The 11,317-nt window shown below is 34.3% G+C and overlaps 1 protein-coding gene across 1 annotated transcript; it reads right to left on the reverse strand.

The window, feature by feature from the left end:
• Positions 1-1,574: 1,574 nt before the first annotated feature.
• Positions 1,575-2,207, reverse strand: LOC115984476. Its single transcript, XM_031107500.1, has one exon. The coding sequence runs from the start codon at positions 2,205-2,207 to the stop codon at positions 1,575-1,577; it is 633 nt and encodes a 210-aa protein (XP_030963360.1).
• Positions 2,208-11,317: the final 9,110 nt, after the last annotated feature.

Consider the following 11,317-nt stretch of genomic DNA (forward strand, 5'->3'; position numbering starts at 1 on the left):
CTGATCTATCCGAGACATAGGGAATGGATCTTTTGGGTTGGTTTTATTCAGATCTGTGAAGTCTACGCAAACTCGCCATTTTCCGCTCTTCTTTTTTACCACTACAGTGTTGGCCAATCACTTGGGATAAAAAATTTCCTTGATAGCCCTTACTTCTTTTGAGCTTCATCACCTCATCCCTAACAGTGTTGGTATGCTCCTTCGACTGGTGCCGGGGTGGTTGCTTCTTAGGAGTAACGGATGGGTTAACGTTTAGGTGGTGGCAGATGAAGCTCGGATCAACCCCTGGGGCCTTGTAGGCATCCCACACAAACACGTCCACGTTTTCTCTAAAAAACCCAATTAGTTCTTTCTCTTGGGGAGGTAGTTCCGAGTCGACTTGAAAGAACTTTTCTGAATCATCGCTAATGGCTACCTTTTCTAGATCTTTGCATTTTGCCTCCTTAATTGACTCATTACTGGGCAATGCCGGGGTGGCTGATTATTGTAAGCCCCTTCCAGTAGAGGCCAAGGGCTTAGCACCTGGTTGACGTGAGATGGCGGCCACCATGCACTTTCTGGCTATGGTCTGATTCCCCACAATCTCTTTAACCTGGCCTTCCGACGGGTACTTCACCTTCTAGTGCAGGGTAAAGGAGAAAGCCCCTAGAGCATGAAATCAAGGTCTAGCCACAATAACTGTGTAGGGTGAATAAGCGTCAACTATAATGAAATCCACCTCCACCACGTCCGAACCGGTTTGTATAGGCAGTTTGATCTGGCCCCTTGGAGTAATGGTTTTTCCCTCGAAACTTACCAGAAGGGAATTGTACGCTGTTAGGTCCTCGGGTTTCAAGTTCAGCCCCTTGTACAGGTCGGAGTACATTACTTCCACAGCACTGCCCTGATCCACTAGCACTCTCTTCACATCATATCCTCCAATCTTGAGTGTGACTACCAGAGTATCATCATGGGTTTGGATGGTTCCAATCTTATCCTCGTCTGAGAATCCCAGCACTAGCGAGGCTTCCCTCTTGGCCTTTTTGGACTCCCGATCATCATCCTCAGTGGAAATCCAAGCCACAAATATTAATCTAGAAGGACAAGAGCCAGTCCTTCCCAGAGCAACAAGAATGACATTTATCGTGCCAATAGGAGGTGTCTCTTCGAGCCTCAGGATTCGCCTGTCCTTGTTGACCACTGGGATGATGTAGGAGGTGCCTTAATTTTCCCTCTTGGACCAACTGATCCAAGTGGTTCCTTAAGTTTTTGCAGTCCTCAGTGATGTGGCCCGGTTCTTGGTGGTATTGGCAATATAGGTTTTTGTTGCGCTTTATAGGGTCTCCTGCCATCTTATTTGGCCATTTAAAGAATGACTCGTTCTTGATCTTCTCTAGAAATTGATGTACCAGATCTCGGAACATAGTGTTAACTGCTTACGCATCGACAGATCTAGATTGCCCTGCAAAGTCTCTCCTCGGTCGGTTGTTGTTGTTAAATCGGTCCGACTTGAATTCCCTCCTCTCCTAAGGGACAACCTTTGCTTTACCTGTTCCCAACTGCTGGTCTTCTTCAACCCTTTTATACTTGTCGATCTAGTCCATGAGTTGGCGCAGGTTGGTGACAGGCTTTCCTATTTGGGATTTTCTTAAACCATGCTCAGTTGGGAGGCCGCTCTTGAAAGTGTTGATAGCGACATCGTCATAGTTACCCTTTATCTCATTGTACATCTCCCAGTACCTGTCCGAGTAGGCTTTCAGGATCTCCCCTTCTCGCATGGACAAAGACAACAGAGAATCCAAGGGCTGAGGAACCCTGTTACTCATGATGAAGCGAGAGCCAAAGGCCTGGGTTAGCTGCTTAAAGGAACCAATGGAATTTGGCTTGAGGCCATCAAACCATCTCATCGCCATCGGCCCCAAGTTGGACGAAAATACTTTGCACATCAAAGCCTTGTCAATGGAATGGACGGCCATTCTTTGGTTAAATTGGCTTACGTACTCTACGGGGTCCGTTCGACCGTTGTACATTGTGAAAGTAGGTTGATGGAATCGTCGAGGAAGCTTAGCCTCTTCTATCTTGCATGTGAAGGGTGACTTGGAGATTTGATCCAGGGCCTTGCTTATGGCGTCATTCACTAGGCCTTTATGGGACGGACTTTTGTGTCTGCGTTTATGGTGGTGCTCTTCGTCGTAAGAAAAGGTCTCACTTGGTGGAGTTCTTGACATTTGCCTATAATTGTCATCCCCTTTGTCACTAGTATCTGAACTGGAGGGGGAGTGCCTCCGTTGCGCACGACGTAGTTTCTTTTTTAAGTCTTCAATCTCCCATTGTAGGGCTTTGTTATCGTCCTGCTTTTGGGATACGTGACTTCTCACCCTAGAATGGTTTGTGCTTGTATGGGTAGTACGTACACTACCCTCTCGATGTTTGTCCTGATCTTTTTCCCGTTCAAGGTTAAGAAAGTTGTCCTGTCATTGAGAACCTGCAAGCTCTGTTTGGTGTGGACCTACTTGGTGTAGACATGATCCCACCATGTTTAGCCATTGCGTTCGCTGAGGCACAAGTTCTTCCCACAGACAGCGCCAATTGTAGGGTCAGAATTTGAGGCCCAAGCCCAAAGTGTATGGGGATTTGGTTCAAGGGGCCCAATACAATGAATTTGTAGAGAATGGGTCAAAGAACTAAGGCCTAATGAGTTGTACAACGGCAAGTGTTGAGTTAAATGTCAATCAACCACAAATAAGAGATATTGATGTCAATGGACTTTCAGTCCGAGGAGGTAACAATTATATATGTTGATCACAGTTGGATATTAAGACAGTTTAGATTGCTACAGTGTTCTCTCTCTTCTTTTTCCGATCCTCATCTCATGGAGGGTCTCTCACATATATAGCCCATTTCGGGTCATCTTGATCTTACATTTGTTGATCATCTGAGTCCCTACTTAAGTGCCCGTCTCATCAGACACCCCGCTTTAGCTTCTATGAGTTGTGGTAGCTAAGACAATACTGTTCAAAGGTCTTTTCCATATAAATGCGGCTAGGAAAGTAGCTGCAATGCATTTAATGTAGTGGCTGCAGCTTTTCCTTAGATATTTTGTGTTTCCCTCTTCCCTGCATGTTTATGAGGCATATTCCTATCACTAGAGTCTGTTGGAGGGGCCCTCTAATTGCTAGAGTACGCATTTGAGTTACATTCATCGCATTCGAGGAGGTATTCCTCCTTGGATCACCTTCCATGTATTCCATGCTTATGAGACTTTAATTGGGGATCCCTTAACAACCATTTGCCTCTCCTTGGGCTTGTTAATTGTCCCGAGTGAAACCTAAAACCCAATATATGATCTCGGGCATTTACCCCTACAAGTGTAAATTATACCTTCGAAGTTGAATTTATTAAAAGTTATAACACTTTTATTCTAGATCATCTTAGTAGCTAGGAATCATCTTAAAATTTTTTTTTTTAAAAAAAAAGAAGCTAAACAAGCAGATAACAGAATTTGAAATGTGTGCAATAATCCATGAATCCTAATTAATTATGAAGATTGGATTAATATAACTAAAAAAAAACTTTAAAATTCTAGAAAAACACTTAAACCCTTGTACGTGGTGTTCAAAAGATTCCAACCAGGGATTTTTTATGTTGTAGAAATAACATCACTCCCAAATTAATGGCTTCAAAGGCACCTATTACAAGGTATATATACATTACCCTAGAAAAAACTAGATAATTTTTCTAAGCAGTCTGGATTCTCTGGAACCAACGAGCATTCCTTTTAAAATATCTTCTCGCAAATCTTCGGTTTTTTTTTTTTTTTTACACTAAGTGTGTAATTAATTGAGAATTGAGTAACAAATAGCTTTTTGTTGGGAATATAGATAAATTTTTAGATCTTTCAAAAATTTGTCCACATCTACAGAGTTACAATGATTTTACTTTAAAAAAAAAAAAAAAATAGGATACTATAGTACAACCTTTCTCTCTCAAAACAGCATAACAAATCCTAATCTAAAACAACGGTATTTGTATCTCTCAAAACAGCACAACAAACCTTAATCTTAAACAGCGGTTTTTGTATCCTATTGCAACACTTTTATATCGGATTGAATCATAATCTAAATTAAACATAAATTAACTACACTCCACATAGCTCAATATTTTTTATCATATGTCCCTATAAACCTTTTCAAGATTATTCCTGGATTTCTTTGGTTTTATTGGACAACTTAATTAAACTTTATACCCAATAATTTGTTTATTTAAAATCTTTTAATTCAAAAGAATTAACCATTTTGCTTTTAGATAATTCTTCTTTGTTTTTTTTTTTTCCTCCTAATTTTCTATCATATGTTGAATTTTTTATATGTGAAGGTGAAGTATTTTTCACCTTTTAGGTTTCTTACCTAGATAAAAGTGTTCTATTTTAATTATGATGCCTATAGTTGTCACCATTAATCTTTTTTTTATTATATATATATATACAATATTACAATAATTACTAAAAATTGATCCATCGAAAGATAAAAATTCATATAAGTTCAAACTTTAAAATATAGAATATATAAAGAAATCTTGAAATTAAACCTTGTTATAAACTTAAAACAACTAAAATGATGACCAGATCTATATTAGTCTTCCTCTAAGTCACCCTCCAAGTTGTTTTCGACCTCCATGTTATTGTTTGAGTTGTCCTCTTTATCTCCGCTAGTACCATCTGTGGTAGCTGGATCTATGTTAGATTGTCGGGGTATACCCATCGATTGCAATTATTGTGCAAACAGTTGTCACCATTGATCTACTGCAAACATGAAAATGTCAATTTTTTAGTATTTCTTCATGTAAATTGATATTTTTAATGGCTTCAATTCAAAGCAACCATTTAGCTTTCTAGAATTAATACTTTCACCGTTTATTACTTTATGCGATGTGATGTCCAACCAATATGTTTCCTCTTGGGTCTTTGTCAAACCTCATAATTATTTGATGAAAAGAAAGTAGTACTTCTTAACGGAATATTGTACTAGATAACTAGATATCCATTTTCTCTTTTATATTGATACATTCTTTTCTATTTGTCGGCCATAATAGATTCTTATCTCATGCATTTCATGTACAGATCACGAGAATAAGATGGTATTGCAAATTGGAACCCAAGATTTGGAACTTAACTAACCCACTAATTCTACTTATTTTATACGAAGATCTGGCTGTGTTCTTTATTTGGGCATGCAAAGTAAAACCAAAGACTGTGTTTTTTGAATATATAATAAACTTGAGCATGCTAGATTATTTGCTTATTGTGTAATGGGCGGTTTAGCGTAGCACAATATACAATAAAGCTGATGCAAGTTGTTCTTTTATTGCTTCAATTAGGTAACTGAGTATTGCGTTTAGTGGTTTAGTGGGCCTGTTAATTGGGATGAGTTCTTAAATCGCATCAGATTGTTTCTATACAATTTGGTATCTAAAAAGGACAAAATGATTGATTAAAACTTAACATTGTAGTGCTGAATGATGAATGATCGTCAATAAAGTAATGTTGATTTGAGCTTAATTAGTTCAAATAGCCGTCATTTAAAAAAAACTTGGATGATTTGAACCCATAGGAATTCTTTTTTTATTTTGAGAAATAATTACAGCATGTTGCTAACTCTGCAACTCGAACCCTTTCCCCCTAAACTCCCAAGTACTTTGTACATGGAGAGGTGCCAAATCAGCTACAAGACTTTTGGCAAGTCCATAGAAATTCAATTATGTGTACTGAAGGAAACAATATTTTTTGATGAGCCGAAGGAAAAAATATTACCATCCCAACTGTTTACCCCTTTATTCCTCACTAAAAAAAAAAAAAAAAAAAAAAAAAAAAAAAAAAAAAAAAAAAAAAAAAAAAAACTAGTTTTAGGCGGCAACTGTGGGTCCAAAAAAAAAATGCATAAGAGACCTACAATTTGTGAGTGGCCATTCCATAGAGAGGACTTATAAGGTATTCACTACTAAAATAGCATCATGATCATTATCATATACCTTCTTTTCACATATCCAAGTGTAATATTGTTTTTGTGGGTTTCAGTTAACTCAATTGGTAAAATCTCTAATGATTGAATAAGAAATTTGGATTTCAATTCCCACCTACATCAAAAACTTATTGATATCTTGGTATGATAATAAAGAGTTATCATCAAGAGCGAACACCATAAATTGAAACTCTCTAAAAAAAAAAGTGATATTGTTCTGTAACTTGCATGTACAATAATGTCATGATTAACTGTACCAAATAAGTGAATCTAAAACCGCCCCATAAACACCATGCTGTATAAAATGATGGAATTCCCTAACCTATCATTTTTTAAAAGCATTATAAAGTGCAAGTTTTAATATTTTCTTAATTAGAATAATTTGGACAATGTAATTCTATGTGCTTAACCTATTCAACATATATAATAAATTTCAAGACTGCTAGATCCCTTTTAAAAAGGGCATTGACATATATTATATAAACAAATGTTGTCATGTAATTAGCACGTTATGATAAGTGCTTGTTTTATGAGATTTAAATCATATAATCCTATTTGCTTAATTTGATTACTTAAATTTCTTCCACTTTAGCTAAATCAACATATATATAATTATGGCATACAACTCCTTTTAAAAAGGGCAGTGGGATGTTAATGTTTCCCTATAAGTAATATGATATGATAAGTGCATGTTTAATGAGATGCACTTTTAGCAACTAACAAAGTTTGCTAAATTTAATTGCCTTTTTGATGCAAGTGTCGACAATAAATTTATGCATATTATAGGTATTTTCAGCTCCATTCACTCTGTGAATAACTAAAACGCACTAAATCATGCATAATACAAAAAGCTATCGTGAAATTGTTGGGTATAATTCTTCACAAAAAAAATAGTGAAGCACTTTTAATTTAGACTTTAAAACCATTTGAAAAGAGACTAGCTAGCTTTTTAATGGTGGTCCTATACTCCTATACAAAAGAAATCATGCTGCCTTTATGAAAGTAATCTTTTACTAATTCTTTTGTTTTTTTTTTTTTTTAATATCTTTTAGTTTTCTAATTATTTTTTATTGTTTTTTTTTTAAGTAATTCTTTTTGATTGTTGGCCACGATATTCGTATATTGTAATTGAAGGGACCGAAAGAGAGCCTATTTGCGCTTAATAAAGAAATGCAAAAAAGATAGATTTATTTGGGAATATTAAACCCAACTCAACTTTACACTATGCAGGCATTAATGAATCAAAGAATTATATAATTTGAGGTGTTCCTGATTAGAGGTTCAGGTCGGTATTATTTAAACCAGATTCAACTTTAGCTTGGATTTAAAGGACTTCTTTCACAAAATTTTAATAAAATATAAAGGTGAAATTTGAAAAATTGAGGGTGACCCCAGGGCCCAAACCTCTATGTAGTTCGTCCCTTTTGAGCCTCTCTCTCTCTGTCTCTCTCTCTCTCCCTCTTTGAATGGTTTAAAATTAATAGATTTATCCCCCATAATGGAGAGGATTATATAAAGTTCTCGTTCTAATTTTAAGAGAAAGTCAAATAATTTTTTTTTATTTAAAACAGTTCATTTTTAAGTAGAAAGGAAAAAACAAAGTCTTTGGAAATAATTCCAATGTCATTGTTACATGAAAATAAAAATAAAAATAAAAAACACTAGTTTAGTATTTGTAATATGAGTTTAGAGAATATGTTAATAGCGAAAACATAATTTTTTGAGAGAGAGTTTCAACCTATAGCATCCGCTCCTAATGATAGCTTTTTATCATCAGATCAAGACATCAATCAGTTTTTGGTGTAGGCGGAGATTAAACCCCAAATCTCTTATTCAACCATCAGAGACTTTACTAGTTGAGCTAACTGGAACTTACTACTGTAAATATAATTTATTGTGAAAACTTGATACGGTAACATTCATTATCAAGTAAATAATCTCATCCCATTGGTTTCAATGGTGCCCTGAAAATTTGGGGAGATTAGTTCAATTTCTCATTAGAAACAGTCCAATCATTTTTATCATTGAACCTAGATCTAGGTGTTGTAAGTACATAAACAACAACAACCAAGTCTTGGTCTTAAAATTTATATTTATAACCACATGTCAAACATCTTCGCATTCTTGATCATTAAACTTGTGTATTCTAGTGGGTTCCAGTGAGCTTAACTGGTAAAGTCTCTGATAGTTGTATAAGAGATTTGGGGTTCAATCTCTGCCTACACCAAAAACTGATTGGTGTCTTGGTTTGATGATAAAAAGCTATCATCAGGAGCGGACGTCATAAGTTAAAACTCTCTCAAAAAAAAAAAAAAAAACTTGTGTATTTTAAATATATATTAATAACAAGAATTAAGAAGTAATTGTGCAAGTGCTATATATCATATGCTTGGGTTCGATGTTTCTTATCATATGCATTGTTAAGGACTAATAGACATTCAACTTGATGTTGACATTTAGGCATGATAAGGTTCAAGAAAACTCTGAAATTTGAGTTCAACCTCATGAGAAACATTGGTTGCAATCCCATTTCAGACTCTAGCTTGTCTTGCATGCTTCATCCAGCACCATACATTGGCTAATTCTTTATTTCTACATATAATTGGTACAATGTGGAGCCACTCTCAGCATCTAGCCTTGGACCCTATACAGAACAAACCCATTATCTAAGATTTCGGCCAAAATAATCATAACAGCAATAAGAAGTAAGAGGTAATCACAGATGGTCCCTCCATAACTTTTTTTTTTTTTCAGAGCATATATATCAACATTACATACACATAAGATGCATATAGATGAGAACTTCACACTCTAACCCTAGTTTTATTTTTTTTTTTTTCAGGCAAATTAAATTTTTGATCCTTCAAATATAGGGTATGTACAATATTGGTTCCTAAATTATAAAAGATCTAATCCAGTTTTTTAAACTAAAAAGAAAATGGTCGTTGTCTATTTTTTTGGAAATTTCTTATTTGAATTTTTAATACCTTAAAATATACAATAATTTTCATATACGTCCGGCATATACATCATTTGTCTCACAACATATGGACATGACATATTATTGGGATACACATATTGTGAAATAGAATATACATATGTTAAATGCATAAATTAACTTCTCTAAAATATATTATTTGGAATAATAATAATATTAATTGATTTAGAAAATGACATTTTTCTTCGTGTTTAGTTGCTTTCACAAAAATTGAAACAAAAGCCATCAAAAATTAAATATTGTGAATTCACTAAAATGAATCTTATCAATTTAAATTTTCTATATATAAATATAAATATATATATATATATATATGTATGTATGTATGTATGTATGTATTATAAAATACATTTATTTTATGATATTAATTATTTTAAGCAGTGCATTAGTTATTTAAATATAATAAAATTTTAAAGTCATTTTTCTAAGATTTATATAAGAAATGGTTAATTCAAAATATTGTATTCTTGCTTAAATTTAGTTATTTATTCAACAATTGAAACAAAGTACAATAAAGAAAAATAAATAAATTTAATGACACACAATCAAGAATGTTAAAAAAACTAATTGAAGGATATTTACATTTTTATTTTATCAAAACGATATTTGCATTCTTAAGTAGGTGTGAGACATGCCTATATATGTCAATCACTAAATCATGCAATTTCAAAATTTGTAAACACATATAATATGATCAAATCATTACACTACTTTTTATTTTCTTTCTTTAAAAAAGAACATTAAATATTACAACTTTTTACAAGCAAAACTATTGAAATATTGGAAGAAGCTAATAACAAATGCATTGCATATTATGGCAAAAACTTGACTAGTACTTACAAGCTTGTTGATATGAAAACTGCAGAAGATGGATGAGAGGCTATTGCAAAAGGTGCGGTATCCGAATTCTAAGGTTAAATGAGTTGTAAAATGAGGGACGTGAGCGATCTTGGTTAATCCTAACTGATTTTATTTTTCATATTTTTTCTCTAAATGGGGACAATTTGCAATTTTCAACTTTTGTAAAGACGTGAGATAGCTCATCCTATTAGGTAATGATGTTAGATTTGAACACAAGCGAATTTGAAAATGTTTAAATGAGGTGAGGTTGCTAATTGATTCTAGGATAGCCATCAAATTAAGAAGGTTTATAATTATTATTACCGATCTAAGTCAACTTACCCCATTAGGAAGTGATGAGAAATTAGTGAATTCAACAATTTCAAGCTCTTCAAGTGAGGTGAGGTTGCTAATGGACTTGGGGAAAGTCATTAAATTGGGAATCCCTATAACTTTCGAAGATCGTAAAGATCTGAGACAATTGATTCCACTAGAAAATGATGCCAAATTAGGAATGTTTGAACATTGAAGTTGTTCTGAGCTTGCTAATGTAGAGTAATAACATGTTGAAGACTCATAGGGAGAGACTACAAATAAAGAATCATTTGAAACTCAAAGAATGAAGGCAATTAAGGCATCTCCATTTAATGTCATCGTCGTCATCCATGTCTTCATCATCATCTATGTCATTTAACAAATTGAACTCCTTGCAATGTCCAATCTTGAGCTCCACAAGGGAGGTGAGATATGGCACAACTCTAAATAGAGGTGTTAGTCTAGGGCAATTCCTAATCTATAAACTTTTAAGAGAATTTAGATTTAATGCCCACTCATCTAGTAGAGACACTACATCTTCTATATATTGCAAAGTCATAGAATTTAATTTGGAGAGAGGAGAGAAAAAGGAAGTGGAGGAAGAGGGAAGTGAAGACGCCATTGCCATTATTTGCTGCAAAGCTTCAAGCTAATTTATGCAATAATGAATATCTAGAGAAGAAAAGCTAGAAAATGAAGGCAATGAATAGTGATGTTGATTTTGTTGTAGATCTAGATTTGATGTGGACGTTGTTGCATCAATATCCCCCATCCACTTCCACTATCCTTTCAGATTTTGGCATAATCAAATTTTGAGTGACTTTAGCGTATGGAATAATGGTGTTGACATTGTGGATAATACAGGGACGTCCTCACTTATATCACTATCTAACATGTACTCAATATCGTCCATGTGATCAAGAGATAAACATTCTAAATGTGATTGAGAGATAAACATTCCAATATAATTAGTACCTGCAATTTGAGTTTAGAGAATATGTTACTACCATGAACACAATTTATTGTGAAAACTTGATAGATATTCATTATCAAGTAAATAATTCCATCCCATTAATTTCAATGGTACCATCCTCCATTCAAGTAAATAGAACCATATCTTTTAGTCCTTGTAAATTTGGGGAGATTAATTCAGTTTTTTATTAGACAA

This window comes from Quercus lobata, chromosome 4 (assembly GCF_001633185.2).
Source record: "Quercus lobata isolate SW786 chromosome 4, ValleyOak3.0 Primary Assembly, whole genome shotgun sequence".
In the NCBI taxonomy this organism is placed as follows: domain Eukaryota; kingdom Viridiplantae; phylum Streptophyta; class Magnoliopsida; order Fagales; family Fagaceae; genus Quercus; species Quercus lobata.